The sequence below is a fragment of the Caloenas nicobarica genome, chromosome 15 (assembly GCF_036013445.1).
Source record: "Caloenas nicobarica isolate bCalNic1 chromosome 15, bCalNic1.hap1, whole genome shotgun sequence".
Taxonomy (NCBI): Eukaryota; Metazoa; Chordata; class Aves; order Columbiformes; family Columbidae; genus Caloenas; species Caloenas nicobarica.
Genome location: NC_088259.1, coordinates 11,600,280 through 11,622,881, shown reverse-complemented (window position 1 = coordinate 11,622,881; position 22,602 = coordinate 11,600,280). Strand labels below are relative to the sequence as shown.

Here is a 22,602-nt window from a genome sequence, read left to right as displayed (position 1 = left end):
TCATAAGCCTAGTGATACCCAAAAATCCCACAAAGACAACCTGAAGTGTAGATGGGCATATGAAACAGATCCATACATGCTCTTCCAAAGGCTGTTGGGAACAACAGCATTTTCTGTAACAGAACTGAACGATACGTAGTCAAAGTTAACAGCCTGCACAGCTTAACGGAATCACAACTGTATTCCTATTAGATCCCATCACTTAAAGAGATGCCCTTATCAGACATGCAAAATGAGGCGTTGATTTGTCTCATAACGCTCATTAAAAGAAAAAAAATCCTATTGCGCAGCTTGAGTCTTAAGTTCTTTGGGGTACAAAGCTAAGTGTGCAGGATTCCTCAATTATGAAAGTTGCAATAAGAACAAACACAACTTTCAGTCTGTCAACATATGGCAGATCTGATGTAGCAGATTTCAAGTAAAGCAGAATGTTCCTTTTGCTGATCCATGATTTGAACATAAAATCCACCCCTCACCCAGAAGAGCTCTGCAGAAGAGATCCACGGTTGTCTTTCAGAAAGAGAGATACCACTTCATGTGCCAAGTATAGGAATCCCAAGCTCTAATTTTGGCAAAACATCGATTCCTTTGTGGCCTTGGGCAAGTCAGAACTTCTCTAACTTGCTCTTTCCCCCAGCTCTCAAGCAGAGTTCATACTACTTTATTTACCAACTACATGGGCATGTTGCAAGGATTAAGTTTTGCAAAATGCTTTGAAAGTAAAACACACTATAAGTAGCTCCTATTATCATTGTGCATTACAGACAGTATTTTTAACAAAATACAGCCATGCCAACACAGTTAACAGGCATAATATTGGCAGCACACGCAACATACAGGGAAACTATAATCAGGATATGTTTCAACTTGCTTGCTAGTCAGTGAGAAATAGAAACAACTACATTCCACTACTTCATAGTATTTCGTATTTCATATTTCAATACTATTTCATAGTATTTTCCTTTCTATGTTTCCTGTATTATGGAAGTCTGCACATCTCTTCATCTATTTATATCCCTAGTTACTTTCCGCACTTCTGGGGTATGTTTCAAGTACAAAGTAACCCAAAGAATGCCACATTCGCTATGAAGAGGTAACAAATTGCTCTGCAGTGAAAAGATTGTCTGATTCTTCTCAGCCTGCCGCTTTTCTCCTTTCTCTATCCACCGTCTCTTGCCCAGCACCCCAGCTCCTTACTGAAGGAAACTGAACTTCTCCTGTTGCCGTTATTTTTCAGCGACTCCAGCTCCAAAAAGTATGACTGTCCAAGTCAAAAGGACCTGAACCCATGTTTTAAATTAAGTAGATGTTCTGGTAGTTTTTCCATCCTAAAGCCACTCTAATCAAGGCCTAAGTTAGAACTCTTCTTAGATAGCTAACACAAGCTAAAAGTCAACGGTTTCTACAAAAGTAAATCTTCCATTTAACACTAAGTAGAGTTTCTAGCCTCTAAAGCCATGAAGAAAACCTTGAACGTGCGAATACGTGTAATCCATCCTCCCGGGTCCGCAGATGTGCGGTACCAAAACTCTTCCAGGTACCCGTTGCTTCTAGAAAGCTCCAACAGTAAGTTTACACCAACTGTAGAGTTCGTTTGCATGAGTTCTGTTCGGAACTCTGAAAGATTCAAGTTTTAAAGGAGCCCCATCCATTCCATAGCTGGGAAATGGTCCGTTCCGTGGTCACCACAGAAATGGCACATGAGACACATCCAGAAAGTCATGAAAAAGTCCAGTCTCATCCCCTATCATCAGCTACTGGTAGATCCAACTGAGTTTTGTGAAAGTCATAAAGAAGTTTTATTATTAGATACAAAGAAAAGCGGATGTGCGATAGCAGTTCTGCTACAGCTGCACAACTGCATTACTGTTCAATGAGAATACTGGTCATGATCACAGAAGTAAAAAAAAAAAATCATCACAAACTAGGAAGACAACCCATCATATCTGTTATCTGCAAACAGGAGTGAGTGGCACAGAACCTTGTTTATTCAGGAAAAAAATAAAAAAAGGTATTTAAGATCAAGCTAGTAAATTTTCATCAGTACTAAGATTCACTCAGAAGGTAAAAGAAAAGAGAGGGACAGGGAGAAGTGAAGGTTTCTAGAGTTCAGTTTCACCTGAGCTACTAGAGAAAACTGTCTAGACCTACCAGCTCTATATTGTTCTTACTACATATCTATAGCACTCTCTCCCACCGACTCATTCCTTTAAGTGGACACCTTAAAAGCTTAATATGAGATGCTCGTACATAAAAATAAAGCAGAAAGTAACAACATAAAGCATCTGCAAGAACAGAAGCCAAATCTTTGAGCCCTCAAGTTGCCGATGCTGCTAAAGTAAGTATACACTCATAGACCTTGGGTTTGTAGTTGTGTTATAGTATTGCTGGAGAAGATAGTATTTTGAAAAGTGATTTTTCAAGTACACAAGTTTTGCCATTTTACAAGATGATTCTACCATGTGTCAGCAATGACCTCTAAACATTTTACAAACACCTGCATTGCAAATGATTAATCTTATAGCATAACCTCAGACTTTTCTGAGTATCTTTTAACAGCAAACACTGACTGCTTTAACAAACTCGTTATTTTTCCTACCTCTTATATTACTTTACACAAGACATTTCCTATTATTGCTTGAAGCAGTCTGAAACAAAAACTTCTACAATTTCTTTTCAGTCACAGTTTAAAAAGATGTTACATCTTAAAAGCAGCATTGTATGAAGAGAACCTAGTGTTCCCACCCCCTAGAAAATTACCTGACAATATTTTTGTGTCTTTGCTAAGCAGCTGCAAATAAGGTTATTTTTGGACCTTCATTACCCAGATCTGTCCGATTTGACCACAAAGTTCCAAACACAGGCTCCTGAAGAAAGGACTAAGCACAATCATCTTCTTCCTCAAAGATGTCAGTAGCAGAAAACCATTATTAATGAACAGATACTCTGAACAGTCCGGTTTCTTTGAGAAGTAATATACCAGAATCCATCAAGGTCACAACAACTACGGACCATTAGCCCTTCAAAATCTCTAATTTGGTCAGTCAATGTTTGTTGCACAATTGGCTTGATGCAATATAAAGCATCATTCTGAAAGTAATATTTCAAAGAGCGTTGTTCTAGCTGATTTTCCACATGCTCTTTTTAAGAGAATATTCAAAACCTTTCAGGGTTTTTAATTTTCAGGTCCCAGGTTAATAACACTTATCGACATTTTATATGCTGCTTTCCATACATGCAAAACTTCAGCTGTGTGTTTGAGAGCTAGAAACAGTAATTTGGGGTAAGAAAATAACTATAAAACACATGTTGCTTATTGGTCAAACCTTGCATAAGAATTTTCTTTCGAAGTGTTTGTAAGTCCTGGTGTAAAAAGCAACACATGCAGTGTCTATCTCAAGCTATTTCATGCACTAAGCCTTACAAACTCTTATTAGCACACACTACTAACTTTTACAAACAAAAGCTTGTGTGTGCAAATTTGATGCATACAGGAGATGCGCAGCACACAAGCACTGCAGTTGCAGCTTCATTCTACCAAACTGCCTTTAAAAATCTGGCCAATGACACTGTAATTTGAAATTACAATTTCAAAAGCAGAGCCATCTATTCTTTCACTATGGATGCAAAGGCACTCTACTGAAGATTAAAGCAGTTGCACGTGGCTGGACTTCCAGAGGTGCTCAGCCCTTGCACCCGCGAGATGTTTGTAAGAGCTCGACATCCATCAGCTCCTAAGTGTTCTGTGCAAAATGCTTTATGCAAAACATTTTCAAAGTTGGCTACTTTTGCAAGGTATAAAAATGTAAACCAAAGCAATTTTTAAAAAAATCAGCTGTTCCACTAAAAGAAAAATCCTTTCCAATATTAAGTCCATCTCATCATGCAAGAACCCAATTTCAAATTTCTATGTATTCGGTCATGAATACTTGCTTATTTTAAGAGTCATGCTATTCTTTTGAAGTTATAAATATTTTTAAAGCGTAGCACAGACAAGAAAAGTGCTTAATAAAAAACCTCAAATGTTTAGAACCTATATTGTTTCACTTTGATCTATCGAGACCTCCAAAGGAGCTATTTATGGTCCAATTATGCTTAAGGACTTGCAACGCTGCTTCTAGGAGCAACACATTTCAGTACGCTATGGCAGTTTGGAAACATCGGCTACCTGGAAAAAAGGTCCCACTGGACTCAACAGTAGCATTTTTCCCATAATCAGGTTTATAATGCAGTATTAGTGAAAATGTAGGCATACACAGCAATACACTGTAAACCTGGAAAATCCTTTGATACACTGTGGCAATAAATAAATAAATAAGGCTTGTCCAGCCTATCCATTTACAAGCTTCAAATTAAGCACTGGGACTTCAAGGTCTGAGTTTTACTGCTATTTTTTTTTTAATTAGTAACATGTGTCATTCAAATTACTCATATAGGGAATAATCTTCTATACAAAAAAAAAAAGGAATATTTATACCAGTTAGAACTTGGATACACAGGATGTCTGACAGACTTCATCAAACTGCATGGCATCCCATACCATAAAAGTATATTACACAAAAAGATGGTGTGTGGTGACAGAGTACGGTTTCTAATCTACCTTATGTGGCAGGTGCATTGCTTTAAGGTTGGTGAGGAGTTTCAATAGATGTATTTTTACTACGACAAATTGAAACAGACGATACAAAACCACCACTGATTTCATTCAGTATTAGCAGTAAAATGTAATTAGTTGTTCTTTGTATACTGCCCCAAAACCAGTGAATAGTAAGAATACAGCTATTATTATATATTATTAAAGAGACAGGAAACTATGTGTAGGTTCACACAAGTATTTTCAGTTAAGAACGAAACTGGACACAAGTACAAGCCTTGTTTAAAATACTAGCAAATATATAACCTTAAAATCTTCAAATCTAGGATATTTAAGGAGGGACAGAACAGTTCTCAGAAGAGAAATGTTTCTCATCCTGCTTTTTACCCACCCACTGAGTTCAGGACCAGATTCCTTGTCCAGAGATGCTCAGCACTAAGCAGGAGAGTAGCTACTACAAAAGCTGCAGCCCCAGACACAACAGGGTGAGGTAAGGACATAGGAGGACTGCCTTTTGTATCACAACTCCACCAACTAAAAAGATCTTCATAAGCTTCAAATCTGTGAGTTTTTAAGTCAGACTTTGAAAGTATTTAAAGCAAAAGAAAGTAGTTTTCTTGTATTGCATCTGCTGCTTCTCTATTTGTGAGTGCTCTATGGCACTGGGGGCACGCAGGGACAGAGAGGGAACAGAACAGCACGCGAAGGTTATACATACTACTGACAAAACCACCTTAAAATTCAAAATGCCTCATGTGAATATCAAATAGCATCATTTCATTTGATAATATTCCATTGTCACGCTTTGGCAGTTTGCAGCTTCATCCACACTTACATCATAACAAAAATACCGGGCAGAATTATTTTCAAATTATTACTGCTGAAAAGACTTTTTGGTCACCCAAAAGCATAAGCTAAGTAGTGGAATGCTACTATTCTACTACACAAAACCAGATGATTCTCATTGTTAGATGTAATGCCTTTTTCACAAGTCACAATTAAAGAGCAAGAAATCTGATTTGTATCCCTTCCTTCCTGCAAGAAACACACTTCCAAAATAAAACCCCTCAATCCTCTCACTTACCTGGTGGTAACTGAAAATTCTGAATGTTAGTTGGATTCTGAGGCGGCTGAGGCAAACGAGGTGCTAAAACTGTAGGAGTCAAAGTTGCTCTGATTCCACTTGTAGTTGCTGTTGGAGTCCTTGGCAGACTTTGTGCCACCGTATTGGCAGCGCCTTTAGCCATTCCCGTGGGGGTGCCAGGAGCCGCAGGAGGTATCCCACCAGGATTGGGAGCAACATTGGAGAGACCAGCTTGCATAGTTTGCCCAATAATCATGTTACCCCCTGTAGTACTGGGCTGGCCACCAGTAGCCAGCGTCTGCTGCTGGGATACTGCCTGGACTATAGTTTTAGGAGACTCAGATTTGATGACCTGTGTGGTGGGAGCTGCTGGCACAGCGGAACCAGACTGGCTGTTCACAAGCGACGTCTGGAGGGAAACTCCAGATCCCACAGTGGCTGTAGCAACAGCAGGAAAACTCCCCACACTGATGGTTGAATTGATCACAGTATTGCTCCCATTTTGAGTGGCCGCACCAGCTGCAGCTACTGTGGGTCCTGCTGTGTGAATCGGTGGCCTCACAAGCGTTACCGTAGGCGCCCCGGTTCCGATGCTCGGCAGTGGCTGTGAGGAGATAACTGTGGGTGAGGAGGAAGTTGCAGAGGACGCAGCAGTATTAAGGAAAGAAGTCTGGATGACAGTGTTTGAAGCTGACGGCAAAACAGCATTAACAGTATTTCCTTTCCCCACAGATCCAGGTCCATTGTTAACAAGAGGGGCAACAGCAGGTGCAGAAGCAGTCACAGGAGTCCCAGAGAAAGCAGCACCTCCTGTATGGTGAGAGTTCATCACCACATTACTCCCATTCAAAGTTTGCACTGTCGTGGTCCCAATCTTGCCATTCCTGGTGGACAAGGCAGTTGCCATGGTGCTGATAACCACCGATTTGCCCTGACTGAGGGTCCCTGGAGCAGCAGTGACTTCAGATCCTCCTGCTGCTGCAGTGGTGGTGCTGGTGCTCGTTGTGGTGGCTCCATCCAGAGCTGAAGTCTGGGACCTGGTGTTATGATTAATAACACCCCCTTGCACTCCTCCTGCTCCTGCAAAACAACAACAAGGTTAAACAGAGAGAATGAGCGAAGTCCAGGAGACAAAATGTTCTCCCTCATCACCAAGTCTTCTCCATCTCCCAGGCTCCCTGCCTGGAACCAAGAAAACAGGACAGACTACAAACTGAAGATGGCTTTGAAGACATTAGCTTGAAGACTCCAATTTCCCACCAAAGATTGGCGGATTCAATATTAATTGTAACACCCCTACTTTCAACACTACAAGAAGACAAAATGAGGAAAACAGATTTGATATGAACCAAGCAAAGGGAGGAGGAAGATCATCTTAGATCTGTTCCCCATCCTATAACCTGAAATCACATTTAGCAACAGGACTGCAAGGAGGGAAAGATGGCAATGGAAGACACGTTAACAAGACATATACCCTATGACCAGCACACGCAACCCTCTAATACTTCCATCTCCTACAGAGTAACTCAGATCAATAGGCTCAAAACCAGCAAAATATAAAAAAGTGAAAGGAAATAAAAATATCAGCCTGGCAAGATACGAAGTACTGCAAGGCCCTCAGTAGGTTACCAGAAGACCCTTCCACTTTATTACAGAATTTGTTCTTCTGGATCTGAAGTTCCACAGCCAGAGATGGTTAAAAAATAAATAAATAAAAAGCAAAGCAGGTTTTGAGAAGGGACAAGATGATGTAGCTTCTTGTCCTGAATAATCCTCATGCCCCTTGATGAGGCCTGGTGTTATCACACGTACAATCACATACGGTCCAGGTCCTGGTCCTAAGGAGACAGAAATGGCAAAAGAATAGTGACAGACAGATACTGAGATGCACATTATAAGGGTTAAGGAGATCCTCCTAGGAGGGCTTCATTAATCATAACAGAAGGTCTGTAATATCTTCTTACACTTCAGCAACAAGAAAGCAAGGAAAAAAAAATAGGGGGAGGGGAGGAATTGCAGAGAGATTCTGGGGAGACATTCTTTTTTTTAAAAAATCTCCCTGAAAACCAGTTTCCCTCCATTCTCATGTAGTGAGCCCTTAATCCCAGACTTCACCCTGTCCCCCCACAACCTCCACAACATGAAGAAGGGGAATATTCCCAGGTAGCTCGGGAGGGTGGGAGAAGACACCGCACAAGGTGGGGTGTTGTGGCCCGAATTCCCCCCCTTCCCAGGACCCGGTGTTGTGACAACACCCCCTTGAGGGCAGAGGAGGAACGCGAGGTGTGGAATGTCCCCTCCGAACCCCGGGAACGAGGGGAGGGCTGGGGGCAGCAATACCCAAGGCAAGCAGATATGGGGGGGAAGCATTTTGAGGGACTTCCTCCCCTTGAAATCCCCCCTCGCTTCCTCCTCTACAGGAAATAGGTGTCATGATTAATAACACCCCCTTGCACTCCAGCAACAGAGAAGGGGGAGGGGAGGGAGCATTTACACAGACAGCTAAGGCGGCATTATCAAGAGGGAATCCCCCCATAGCCTCCCCCCCGGGAAGGGACGGGGAGCAGCCCCAGACGGCACGGGAGGCACAGCCGTGACCGAGGGGGTGGGCTCTGCCTCCTTCAGCCCCCCCCCGATTCAGAGAGACCCTCTTCCACTCCAGCAACAAGGGCAGGGAAAGCAGAGGGGACCGGCAGAGTCCCGGCCGGGCAGTGCCGGCTCGTTCGGCCCCCACACATGATCCAACACCCTCTAGTAAAGCAGGAGCGAGGAGGGAAAATAAAGGGGAGGGAGCAGAGGCGCGGATACACACCGAGGGGGCATGATGAGGGGAGGCTCTCCCCCGTATGATCGATACCACCCTTTGCACTCCCGCTCCTGCCACAACGAGAAGGAGAGAGGGGGAAAGGGGGGAAAACAGTGAGGGAAGGAGCCGGGGAGTGGGGGGAGGGGAGGGCCCCTCTCCCTCTGAGCCCCCCACCCCTGCCCATGTTACCTGCTTTTGTGATCTCTGGGGCACTCAGTCCCATCTTGCTGCTGTTGCTGCTCTCTGTTTGGGCATTAGCATTGCCTCCTACTACTCCTCCTCCAGGGCTTGGGCTAGGGCTGCTGCTGCTACTGCCGCTGCTCACAACATGGTTCCCCAGCAGCCCCCCAGCGGCCCTCAGGGGCTCCTGCGCCTTGTGGTGCTGGTGGTGGTGGCCGGAGGCCGCCAGCTGGGACTCCAGGGATCCCACCAGGTCGCTCACCACCTTCTCATCCACCTCCGTGTTCAGGAAAACCTCATCCAGCAGATCCGAGCCCGCCGCCATCTTTTTTTTGGAGGGTTCCTGTGAGCTGCTCCCTCCTCCCCCCCCTCCCCTTTCACTCCTCCCTCCCTCCCCCCACCCCACACACACACTCGGCCCCGCCGACTGCGCAGGCGCGCGGGCCCAGCCTCGCATCACCGGCCGGAGAGGCATTCCGCCCGCCGCTGATTGGCCGCCCGCCGCCTATAAAAGGCAGGGCAAATGGCTGCGGACGCTTAGTTGGGAGTCGGGCGGCAGCGGCTCGGCGGCGGCGCGGCGGGGCGGCCGGGGGCTGGCGAGGAGGGGCGGGCGGCGCGGGGCGGCGGGTCGCGGCCGTAGGCGCGGGCGAGGCCGCGCGGGCGGCCGGCGGAGCGGCGGGGGCGGCTGCGGCTCTTTGTCTGCCTCGGCCCAAAATGGCTGCATGTTTCCCTGCTGCTCCCTGCGTCCGGGTCTCCCCCGGCGGCGCGAGTCTGAAGGGCGCCCCACACCTGTGCCAGCTGCGTGTAACTGATCCACCGGCGGAGCGGGGCGGGGGGGGGGGACGGAGGGCGGGCGGCCGGGCCCCACGCCCAGCCCCGGGCGGGGGCAGCGGTCGAGGAGGAGCGCGCCGGCCCCCCGTACCTCCCTCGGCCGCTGACAGAGGCGGGCGGCCCCGCAGCGCTGCCCGCCCCGGCGGCCGGGGGCCGCGGTCCGTCGGTGAGGCGGGGGGCAGCCCCGCGGGCCGGGCGGCGCCGCCGTGCGCCAGGCGCGGTGTCCGCAGGCTGCGATCCGCGGCCTGGCCGGCCTGACTCAGCACGCTGGGCCCGACACGGAGGGGCTGGCGGTGAGCCCCGGGAAAGCGCGCCCGGGGAGGGACGGACGGACGGACGCTGCGATTTCAGCGCCGGGGAAAGAAAGAGGGGAGGAGAAAAAAAAAAAAAAAAAGGAGAGGGAGATGACAGTTTTAAACGGGCCACTCGCAGCTCGGAGCCCGGCACGGCGAGGCGGGGGCCCTGCCGCGCTGGGGACCATCCCCGCCTGTGTGTCAGCCCGCGTTCCACCCCCGCTGCCGCTTAACCCTTGTGGGGAGCTGCAGAACGGCCCTTGGCGGGGACCGGCCGCCCTGCGCCCGCTGCAGCGCTGCTGCCCGTGCCGCCGAGCCCCGGCCGCGGCCGGAGGGCTGCGGGGTGCCCGGCCGGGCGCTGCCTGCGGGTGGCCGTGTCTTGCCGTACAGTAGGGAGCTGCACTTTGACCTCGTTGTGCAACCGTCATAAAGGAAGTAAATATAGTTAAAGTAAAAATACAACCAGCCTTTTCATAAATGCTCGATTTCGCCAGGCACCGTTTCCCCAGAAAGCTTGGCTGTTGGGATAATATTAACTGAAAGATAAATCGTAGCATGTGGTAAGTTTTAAGGCGTATCCAGCTTAAAATAACGCCTCTTATTTCTGTATTATAAAATAAGCTTTGCTCCTACGTATTGGGAATGGGTGGAATTAGAGGCTGGGACTGTGCTGCAGTGGGACCGACTCAGCAGCTGCTGATGCCCTGGGTGACAATGCCCAGGACCGGCTGGCCCGGTCGCTGACTGAGGGCTGTGAAGGTGGAGACTTGGAAGAATAAGAGCTCTGAGTTATCTCTGAGAAGGGATGGCTTTAAATAGGTCAGAGTCTTCTGTGTTCAGGGTTGCCCAAAAATGGGTGTCAACGCTTCCTGCGTTACATATTTGCGGTGATCACTGAACTCATAGTACTGTAACATGAATTAAATTGCTCTGCCTGCTGTTTGGCCCCATGAGCGATGGCAACAGTGCTGAAGTTCTGGCCCTGTGTCTTATCCTGTCCCCAAATATTCAAACGTGTCTACATGGAAGAAGCTGTTTGCCAAAAGCTCACGGGGGCAACATAAAAACTGGCTGGTATTTGTTCTTAACATAGAGGCCTCAAATATAGGGTCTAAGACCCTATTATCAAAAGTCTTAGAAATTCACAGTTTATGGTAAGGGATATTACTGTTCGAGTTTCTCATGTCCTCTTGCCTGCAGCAGACTTGGGCTGCTGAGTAAAAATTACAACATTGAGCCTTTGCTAAGACACTGATCACTTTACCAAGTGGCATCACTAGAAGGGACTGCCAAGCTCCTCTGAGATGTTTTATATCAACCTTTTATACTTGTTCTCAAATGTTTTGTACTCTGCAGCTTTTCTCAGTCATTCGAAACTCAAAGGAGAGAATGAAAACGCCCTTTCACTCTCTATGACTTCTAACTTCCATTTTATCAATTTTTGCCAAATTACAATGCCACAAAGTAGCTGCAATTTTACAGATATCGCTGTAGGTCATGTTGCCCGTTTCTCAGGCGGCAGGAATGTTGCTTCAAGCAGGGTAGTCCTGACCAGTCTGCTGCTGCCCCAGTCAAGCACGTCGCTAGTTTTAGCTATGGTGAAATTCTATAAGCAACATACCAAAGAACTATCTAGAATAGAAGTCTGTTCACATTCCCGAACCAGTGGAAGAGTTAATCTGCATCAGCTGCTCAAATGATTTATTAAGGGTAAAAAGCTAGACTTAAGCTAAACCAGCACAAAGGTGCAGAGTGGCTGCAAGTCTTTATTTCATGGCATCTCCCCAGGAGCGCAGCCCCACGTGGGGCTGCGGTGCCCAGGGAGCGATGGGGGAAAGAGGATGATGGGGGAGATGGATGAAATTATCGTCAGCATGAAGGGTCAGAGCAGCCCGTGTTCCTCTGCTGCTCACATTCTAGGACAGCTTGAATGGAGTTTACACTTGCATACAAAACTAGAAATAAAAAGCTCAAAATCTTCATGTCCTTGTTCGAACGCTCTCTTTAGTGTACCATATGGCATATCTACCATATTAGGTAAACAACTTTACAAAATTACAAGAGCAACTGAGATTCATTACAACTTGTGCATGATAAGTGTGTAGGATTCGTTACTGAATAATTTATCTTTTCATACTCTCTGCCTCTTGTTTGACATTGGAAGTAACTTTCTAGACTGGATTCCTCAGGACTGGGATTCCAGCTTCTCCGTACTGTACTGCTCACCTTCTGTTTTAAATGGCATAAAAGAGCAACTTGCACGAGAATTCTAGTAATGGATTAGTGGTAATTACTAGTGTTGGTGTACAACTAGTCAGACTCAATATGCAGTGAATGCCTTGTATTTCACCCATCAGCAATTGCATCAAAAGTTATTGAATGTTTCAGGCACATATGGATGCTCTATAGTGTCAAAGGAGGTGTTCCTTTAACCTGCTCTTTTTAGTATATATATTTTTTAGTATATTACTATTTAAAATACTTCTTTTTCCCCCCTAGAACTGGCCTATGTAGATCATGGCGCAGAGGCTGTGCTCGAAATTCAAGTAGTAATGCAGAAAAGATCTGTTAGAGACCACTTATGAGCTTGATTTTCAAAAAGAAAAGTTAGCTGAGCACCCAAGTGCCTTGACAATCTTCCCCAGTTTGTATGAGACAGAAACTGCCACCAACACATTACGTGCAATTCAGAGGGGAGTTAAATTTATGCGTGGCTGTACTGAGACATACCAAAGTCCATGCAACTCAACATCCCGTGCCTAAAATAAGATGCCCAGAGAATATACTACGGGATAAAGGATTATGGTTTAAGGGCCTTCAAGGCTTTACAGTATAAAAGTGCTATGGAATATGTGGAATACTGTTTTTTCCTTCCCAACTGCTCTTAACCTAACTCGTCATGCTCGTTACTGCCTGCCAAGATAGGAAGTATCAATATTCAGACTCATCTCTAAGGGAAGAGCAAGGAAACTTCACTAAGAAAAAGGAGCATTTGTATGAGAAGATGGAAGTTTCCAACTACATACTCCAGCAGCTTGCAGTTATTTTTTTAAGCAAATATTCTGAATGGAGATTGCAAGCAAATGTCCAGAGTGGTGTCTGAGGAAGAGACAAGAAGCAGGCATGTCAAGAAGGATTTGTGTTTTATCTGTTCTGAAAAATGTATTGTGCAAGTCGGCATAATTCATGGCAAAAAAAAATATTATTAAAAGATTAGTAGTCCTTCTGGTTACTACAACTAGCTTCAATAATTTCACTTATTTTGAATTTAGCGAATTATTAGAAGTGACTGGGCAAAATGAAAATGCTTTCCTCTCTAAGCAAATCAAAGTAACTTCTGGAAAATTGAATCCGAGTGATACTCTGACAGAATCTGTCAAGAAAATGTGCCTACTGATGGGCCTCATTACGAAAAATCCAATTTGCACATTGTACAGTCAGGACTTATTAGAATATGTTTGAAATATTTCTTTGTAGCGAGAGGTGACTTTGGCAGTTTTTGCTTCAATTGTTCTGGGATTCTTTGTGAGCAGAGTCTTACCCTGCCAGGGATATTTGCCCAACAATATACCCTCCGACAACCTAAACATTACACTAATACAACGGATATTCTGGTTCTGGACTCTTTTTGCGCCCTCTTGATTCAGAGCTGTTCTAGTTCTTCTCCACCAGTCCTCTTCACTTTTTGAGCAGCGTAGATCACTTCTCCTCATCCTCCTTTTCTGGATTCCAATTCTCCACCTCCCAGCAATTTAAAAAACGATGGACAAATCAGTGTGTTGCCTCCAGACACAAGCTTGGTAGCCTGCTATGGTCAGAAGGTGCCTTCTGTTCTGCTTACAGCTCTGTCCAGCTTCATACATGACAGCAACACACTCTTAAAACTGGAATTCCTTCAGGAACTGAACACGGCTTGATTTTTTCCAGTCAATACCATGCTACAGCCTCATTGCCTTTTTGCCCCATCAAAAAGAGTTTTTACTGGACGCTTGTTTAACAATTGACCAGGTACGGCAATTGGTGTTATCCTCTTTATGTGCTTCCCTCCACCCAGCTTCAAAAATACATAACTAAAAAGGAATGAAAGAGCTGAAGATAAACCTTCATCTTGCTCGTTCTTGGCCAGTGCCAAGAACAGGTACAGTTAATGCCACATCAGTTCTGAAACAGCAGTTGCTGTAGATGAAAACATTTGTCCTATGGAATGTGATAGGCATGTATGTGTTTTACCACGACGCCTAGAGACCGTAAGTTACAGGAGCAGAGCTGGACACATTCTTTGTCCCTGTGCCCCTATCTCGACCATTCAATAGCCCTATTACATCCCTCTTTCAAAACAGAGGAGTATTTAAAAAGAAGATTGTGCGTGTGCCTGAATATACACATTTTAGCTCAATAATAAGAAATGTCAAATGAAACTAACAGGACATAAAGTTGGTAAAACTTTAAGCATACATACAATATGTAGGTCAAAATCCAGATTCTTGTAGATTTGAACTGGAAGAATAATCACATGTGCAAGCATTTCTGAAAGTCTTCAGTTGATAAAAATGGCTAAATCATTTTCCCTACCCCATCTCTGGTTCACAGTCTGCCAAATGCTCTTACCGAGCCTTACGGGACAGCAGGATTCCTGAGAGCACCCTGACTCATCTTAGTGACATTCTAAAGAAAACAGACACAAAAGACACTGAACTGTAGACAGATGAGGTATGGAAACTTCATCATTTAAAGAAAAAAATGAAAGAAAACAAGTAAAGGAGGTTCATTTTGGTTATAATGAAATGAGATTGCATCTAAACATTTTGTGGATTTGGAATGCAAGAAGTATGTAAACAAGATTTTGCCAAGTTTTTATTTTAATTACTTTTCTGTAATAACTGATTAAAATAAATCATGCTGTAGCTTCTTTATTGAGCTGCCTTGGACTTAATGAAAACACAGGACAAAAGGCTATTATACAAGGGTTTTTTCTGAATTCTTCAGCAGCCTACAACAGTTACGTATATGATTCCAGACGATAGGTTACTTTCTTACACTACCTAAAATATATCGTGACTATTAGAGACATAATTCAAGGACTTGCCCCTATTCCTTTAATGAGCTTTTGCTCATTTTGGAACTCCAAACAAACCCAATAACTCAATTAAATATAGGATGTGTTTCCACTGTTGACAGAAGAAACTAGTGCATGCTTTGAAGCAAGTCAGACCAATATTTTATCTCTGAAAATACAAGATGGGGAAAACTTCCAGCCCAAAGAAAATTACACACCCAGATGGGGGGCCAAGTGTTTTTTATGTTAAGTTGTTCCTTATTGTCAATTTTGTCTGTATGGAGTTACTTGCAATACTCTTCCATTAACACAGAAGTATAACAACATTGCCATAACTATTGCTTACTATTCTAGCTAGGACAGTAAATCCACCCATCTATGTACAATAACCATTTATTAACAACTAGACAAAATGGCAGGGAACAAATATCTTGTTTAGGAAGGATGATTAGTTAGGGAAGAAATAGACAATTTGTATGTTCTTGCGTAAGAAAGTAAAATTGTTTTTATGAAACTGTAAAACTTGTTTATCTTAATTATTTTCAGCAGAGCAAAAGAGGGAGATAGTTGTGCTGTTTTGTACAGCTCTGTGGGCCAGTAAGTTTACTCATTCATTACTATTCCTTGACATGAAGCCATCCAAGTAGTTTTCTATGACTTGGCAGCTTGAAGCCATCCCTGCTACACCTTCATCCCCAGCAAGAACCCATCAAATGTAACATCCTTGCAACTTGAAAAGCTGTGTGAATTTACCTACTGGTACGTGTGCTGGTATCATCATAGTTCTTACCCCTGCACCATTACCAGTATTTCCACTGACTCAAAGAGGGAGGGGGAAAAAAAAAAAAAAAAGCCTGTGCAGGGCCAAGTTGCCCCCTTCCTAAAACTGTCCTGTCATTAAAAGAGATCCACGGAAAACAGAACTGTTAAACCTCCTCTTGTAGTTTGACTGCTTTTAGATGTTCTAAACTCAAACTTTTTAATTCGGAAGGATCAACTCTCCTACAGGAGCCACACCACCCTCTTGTACCTGGGTGGAACAGTGAGCCACCTGCATCACACACAGACCGAACCGCTAACTCTTGCCCCATAAAGCCCGGAGTGCATTATTATGCTGGTACAGCTCAGGCTGCTCTTTGCAGTGTTATTCAGTACAAGGTCACTTTGGGCTTCCAGTTTATTCTCTTGCAGATACGAATATGAAATTTCTTTCAGTTTAGAAGAAAAGAAGTTATGTGTTTTTCTAACTCACAGCCTCGCCCTCAGCTGTACTTGGGGTTCTTTCTGCTTCATCAACAATAATTATGATTCTTCGGACCAGTTTATGCTCTGAGTTATACTTGCACAAACATTTTGCCTTCAAAATGTCTTACTAACAACTGTATGTCCCAGATACCCTATAGAAGTTTGTCACAGGTGATGTCATGGGCAGAGTAAATGCTGAGAATGTTGCTGAGTAAAATGCAGAGTCCAAGATGAAGTTGTGAGGCTCTCTAGAAAAAATTAAGCATATTAATATGAATTAAGTGAGAAAACAGAAATGCCAAATCTCGAATGTTATTGTTAGGGTTACTTTACCGAACAAAAATGTAGTTTAAAAGTGCACTAACTAATAAAACCCTTGTCATACATGAAGTAAGAGAAATGAGGTGTGAGGTACAGATAATTCAAAGGCTTTGGAACAGTAAATGTCAGAATTTTCAGGCGTATGTGGAAAGTGTGCATGCAAATACCACAACAGTAAGGGGAAGCATGAGTTAGAACTGACCAGCCATAGAGATGCTGCTGTCTTATGTGGACTGACTTACAGTTTAGCTTCTGAAATGTGAAGGAGATTAAATGCCAGTTTATTGTCATATAAAAATAAATTACTTTCTGAAACTGCACTAAAATCCTATTGCTATGATTTACCTTACCATTCTTGGTATCTTCAACCTCAACCTGAATTAAAACCTGTAAACTCCAAAGCCCGTTTAGTCTTATTTTAAAAAGTAAAATAACAAAGGAAGAAGAACACCCTAGCAGATAAAACAATGACTAATAATTCACATCCTCAAAGACATTTCTGAAACATGCCTTTTAAAACAAGTCCAAGAACAATCCAAGCTATGCAGCAGATGTTATGCAGGAAAGGAACAGCATACTGCCGAGTCCAGGTAAAATGATACGTTACCTCGCTGAGCAGAAAGCAGCAGAATCTACTAGTCGTTTGTAAAACAGGTAAGGAGAGGGAGATTCATTTCTTTGGCTCAAGAACGGAGTCCACCATGGAGAATTAATGCAAGTGAGGTCTCTGACCTAAAACATGTAATAAAGGAGCTCTTTCCTCTGTGTTCTCATCCCAATGATGTGTGCTGTCCTATGATTTGATTTGCAGTAGCAAGAACTGGGCAGCAGGTTCTTGGTTCAACCCCGTTCAAGCCTCCCTGCCAATGAAATAGTGCCCAATACTGATTGCCTGAATGTGTTTGATAATTAGTAGTGAGAGAAAGAAGTACGGAGAAAAGAGGAGGAGCTCTTAAGCACAAACTGCTATTGAGCTTTCTGAAATTTTAGCCAAACCCAATTAGCAAAGATGGATTTCTGTACAGGGAATGGTGAAATTTGCTAGTCTGCAACAGCCAAGGGGTCTGAAGGACGCAGTGAACACAACCTGTACTCTCCAAAACATATGATTTTGTTCTGGAAAGACTGTCCACAGTGCGATGTATCAGGCTCCACTCCCATCTGCTCCTTAGCCTCTCCACTGAGATGACCGTCAGGTGTACCAGTGTCAGTTGTGATAGTCCAGTTGTAACTTGGACTCTTTTCAGCCTAGAAGTGGATTTAGATCATTGGTTATCACTGCAGCTCTTGAAACTCTTGGTGAGTTGTGCATAAACCTGAAACCCTACAAAAATCTTTTATTTGCAGACTAATCCTCTGCAGCATTTCATCCCTCAGAGACAATTTTTTGCCTTTGTCCATTTATTATCTCCTATTTGCTCTCAGCACACTCTTCACTCCACCTTTTGCTCACTTCATGCCTGAAAAAATTTTATGAAATCCCAGTTTCATCCCATCCCCTCACATCAGTGCATCTGTGAGAAGGATGCACAGAGGCTTGCAGATCACTTCAGCATAACACTACCCAGGAAAAAGCAGCCTATGCAGAAAAAAAACCCCCAAAAAACCAAAAACCACAATGAAACGAAGTCAGAGATTTTTCCTAATGGAACTTAGTATTTTAGGCTATGTTCGGTGTTCCCCACTGTCCTAGATAGACAACTCTCTTTATGCCCTAATTATTTCTAAACTTAGGTCTGAATCATCTTACTCATTTGAATGGGAGACAGATGCCTAAACACCTTTTTTAGAATCTAGGTCTGGCTTGTAAGACTTCATCCTTCAATTTTTGTGACCAAACTGCAAACTTCAGCTTTGTCAACCTTTTTTGTATCACATACATCATCTATTTACCTTTCTTCATGAAAGGATCTCTTAAAATTATCTCCAGCTTCCACATCTGTGAATAAATCACCACCTAGTTAGCCAGGATAGCTTCATCTTGCCGTTTGTGATGCAGAAAGCCTCAGTATAAAAGGTATTTGCATTTTTCTAACCGCTCTGTCCCCCCATGTTTCAATGATGAAATGAATTGCAACAGCAGACAGGATTTTGGGTCGTGTTTTTGGTCTTATGTCCAGTACTGAGTGTGTTTTTCTAGTCTCATTTTCACAGCTTGTCGACACTGTAGTGTAGTGATGTGAGTGAGAAAAGTCAGGAAGAGCAGTTTGTGTTCATTCTAATAAAAGACGTTATGCATGTCAAAGATATTTCAGTTTTATACAAATAAGTAAATGTATGTTCCTTCCTTACTCTGTTGCATCAAAAGTGTCCCAACAACTCCTCACCTCTCTGGGTTCAAGTAATCAAACACAACTTTTATAAGCAGGCCGTGTAGATTCATGAGGTACAAATAGCAAAGGCTGGGCAGGTCAGAACGGCACTCTTGGCTCATCCCATAATTTAAACGGATATATTGAACCTATCTTAAAAAACTGAAGAGTTTAGAAGTCAGACTGGTAAGCTAAATCCCCACACGGTAATTTGAATCTTCCACACAGAAGTGCTACACAAACAGAAAAATTCCCCAGCATTTTTTTGTAATCTTACCATTGGACTTTCACAAATACAAAAAGCAATTATTTTTTTGCATTATAGCAAAGAACTGTCTTTCCCTATAGAAAATGATTGATTTAGCAGGGAAAAGAGTAAACTGGATAGAGTAGAAGAACTGGTATTGAATGCATACACAGAACAAGAAAAGAAATATATACTATTTTAATGTGAATGTTTTTATAATAAAGCTGGTTAAAAATTGTAGATTAAGAGCCTGTTTAATGTAGTATATAAAAGTACTACTTTGTAAATCTCTATAGGTAAAGCTTAATCTCAGATACAGATAGCATACCTTATAAAGACTGTGTATCTGTACAAAATAATGTTTGTTTTCAGGCAAACTCACGTGAGCAGTTCCTCCCCTTGTATTTCATACAGACATATTTGGATTTCACAGTGTTAGAGCACTGAAATAAAGAGCAATGCCCAAATTGTGCTCTTGCTTTGACACTCATAAACTTTGTAGGTCTGGATAAGAAGTTCAAGCTCTCTGCCACTGCATTTTAATTGGTAAAATATATTTTGTCTTGACTGTACAACGCACTTGGACTGCTGAGAAATGCAATGGAATAATGCAGATTTATGCCAGTTCCACTAAGCACACTAATTAAGAGAGCAAATTCCACACAAGCCTAAAACTATGACATTTTATAAAAGATTTCATTTAAATCCAGGCATTAAACTGACTTTAAATTTGATATATGGGGGTGGAATGAAAGATGTCAAAATTGAAATGTCTGAGGCACAGACTCAAAACTGGGAAAAGACAAAAGGGAGAAAGGGGAGAGAGGACAGAACTGTATCACATATATTACAATCTATTTTCTTCTGGAATAAAAAAGAAAACAACACCTATTGTTATGATGGAATTTTCCTGAGATGTAAGACAAAACTAATGTAATGAAGCATTATTTCCTACATACATCATTGTATCTCTTTTTCTTAGACTGTGGGAAATGGGGAAACTAATTGTATAAAGAACACATTATCTAAATAAAAGTTACTAAATTTTCATTTTTTTCCTACTGATTCATGTTTCTATTTTTTCATTTCCTTATTTCTTTCTCCTTCCCCCTTCCTTTTATTCTAGTTTCCTTCAGTTGACTTTACATGTTTTTTCTTTATTCTACTTTCTCTGCTTTTCTTTATTGAGAATAAAAACACTTCCATAGATCGTTTTTTTTCCTTCTCATCTGTCCTGCATATTTTCAGTTTCTCCTTCTTTTTCTAATCTCTCTTTCTTCCCTGGGCTCTTTTCTCCTACTCATTCCCTGCACCACTATAGAATCTTGTTCTGTCCTTGGTGACATTATCCTCCTTCCCTGCAGCTACTACATTTCTCTTTGAAACTACTGGTACGTTTCTAACTTTTCTTCCTCTAGGGTTCACATGTTTCTCCTTCCCTTTGGGTCATTCATGTTGTTTGCCACACCCAAATTCAAATCTCCCTTCCACTTTAACCTCCTCCATTTTCCATGCCTGTCTCTTTTCTTCCCTCTTCCTTTCGAGACCCCAGCCTTCCCTGTGCCACCTCTGGTATTTTTCCCCAGCCAACTCCCAGAATTTCAGTTCAACCACCGCTACCATTAGCTGCTGTTTTCCTCAGCAGCTGTGTGTGTCCCAGTAATTCCTTGTGCCACCAACTGCAAACATCCCACTGTCCCCAGGCGCAAGAGGTGACGCTCCAGCAGCCAGTGCCTGGCTCACAACTTGTTCCAGACATCTTCCCAACAGCCGCCCTCTGCCATTAACTCTGGCAGATGTCAGCTCCGCTCACACTGTCACAGACATGGCCATCAGCCACCACATAAGTGCTCTCTCGCCATCACACACCCCACAAATTTCCAGAGTTGCTCTAAGTCACAGGTTTCGCTTTTAACTGCTATGAAATGTTATTAGATCTATCAGTGGTGATCATCGCAAATGCCACTAATTGCATTCCAGCTGCCATGGGAATCTCCTTAGTTCTGGCAACATAGGTTTTCCTGTAACTGAACTAGCTCTGTGGTGACCTACTGACTGTACCCCACCTCCAGCCTCCAAAGCCCACAGTCACTGCTGGTCCAAAATGCTGATCTGTGAACATTGTGTCTGCTGCTATCACCAGGTGCCACTCTGCTCGGTTTCTTCCCAGCCTCATGATGAGCTGCGATCGGCTTCTTCAGATGAAGCCGAATATTCCCTCCTCATATGAGGGATGCCCAGGATTGCACATTTATACAGTGAAAGGTACTCTTTCATTCCCCTTTTCAACACTTAATGAAGAACTGTATTTTTTAGCAGAATAAAAACCACTAACAATGCATTTAACATGTCAGGTGTCATATTTCTTCTTGCTGATCACTTATCTCTGATTGTTGTCAAACAAAAGACACCGAGGAAATTCATTACAATATTTTCCAGAGGCAGGTCAATTCATGGCCATGATGGTTATAACTAAAATTCTATATATTTACATATCACTCCTTACCAAGGTATAGTTTATGCCACTTTGGTGTATACTTCTTTTTTCCACATTGCTTTAATTAGCCTTCCTGTGGCACCCACATTGCTGTATCAGTAAAGGATCGTCCCTTTCTCTTTCCCGGTATTAAAAAAAAATAAAATAAAAGGATAAAACAATCATAATACCTTTTGCTGAATACAGAATAAAATACTGGAACTAGAGGTGCTCATGCATCAGCGACGTTTTGGTGTGCATAAAGAAGAAAAAAAAGGAGCTGAACCGAAAAAACCTGGAGGCCCATGTACCATTTCTAAAAAATATTTAAGAGTGGAAATAAGGAATATCAAGTGAAATTTATTGTGGGGTTGAAGAATATAAACCAAAAGAGGGAATACTGCTTCTCTACCTTTGGTTGCATTGCCTCTGCTGACATCATTTTTCCCATTCAAAGTAATTATTTGTCACTGCCCCCATAATGAGCTTTTTATTAGTAGTATTTCTCATCCTATTTTTTCTCCATTTGAACTTTTCCACATTCTTATACTAGAGACTCCTCACAGAGGGGAGCTGGATGAGTTTTTTTTCATCAGAGAAGTTTCTAACCAGTAATTTGCCCACTAAAGGGCACTGTTTACTACAGTAAAAAAAAGAGGAATCTTTCCTTGCTCTGTATACGCTGTATTTAAGGCTGAGCTAAAAATCTAAAAAGATTGACTTTAAGGGCTGACTTTCTTATTGAAAAATACTCTTTGCCCAAATAATATATACTAAATAATTGACTATATATATATTTTAGCAATTCTCTCCATGCTAGAATGATGAAAATTTAACAAGAGAAAGACTGCACATGTGTGTTCATAAGGCGACTTCCCTATTCAGAGAGATCTGCTCTCCAGGCTGTGTAAACAACATGAAGAGCAGCACCATAAAATACATAAGGTCACAGGGCAGACAGCTTGGCGCATTTGCAGAACAGCTCTCTGAGCCACGGTGCACAAGGAAGGAGGTTGTCACGACACGAGGATAAACCTGTGGACCGCACATCGCTGTGTCACCGATGGGAGACATGTCACCGAGCCATGGGCACACACAGCTCCAGCAAACCCCTCAACGCTCAGACAATGGCTCGCACTGTACCGTCTCCAGCTGCT

At 43.0% G+C, this 22,602-nt stretch overlaps 1 protein-coding gene across 1 annotated transcript in view; it reads right to left on the bottom strand.

Moving 5' to 3' along the window:
• Positions 1 to 8,995, bottom strand: part of TAF4 (TATA-box binding protein associated factor 4) — a 36,755-nt gene extending 27,760 nt beyond the window's left edge. Inside the window, exons 1-2 of the mRNA XM_065645527.1 lie at positions 8,674 to 8,995; positions 5,679 to 6,758 (exon numbers count right to left, since the gene is read on the bottom strand). Of these exons, the coding sequence (XP_065501599.1) occupies positions 5,679 to 6,758; positions 8,674 to 8,989 (1,396 nt within the window). The 5' untranslated portion in view covers positions 8,990 to 8,995. The remainder of the gene's footprint in view (positions 1 to 5,678; positions 6,759 to 8,673) is intronic.
• Positions 8,996 to 22,602: the final 13,607 nt, after the last annotated feature.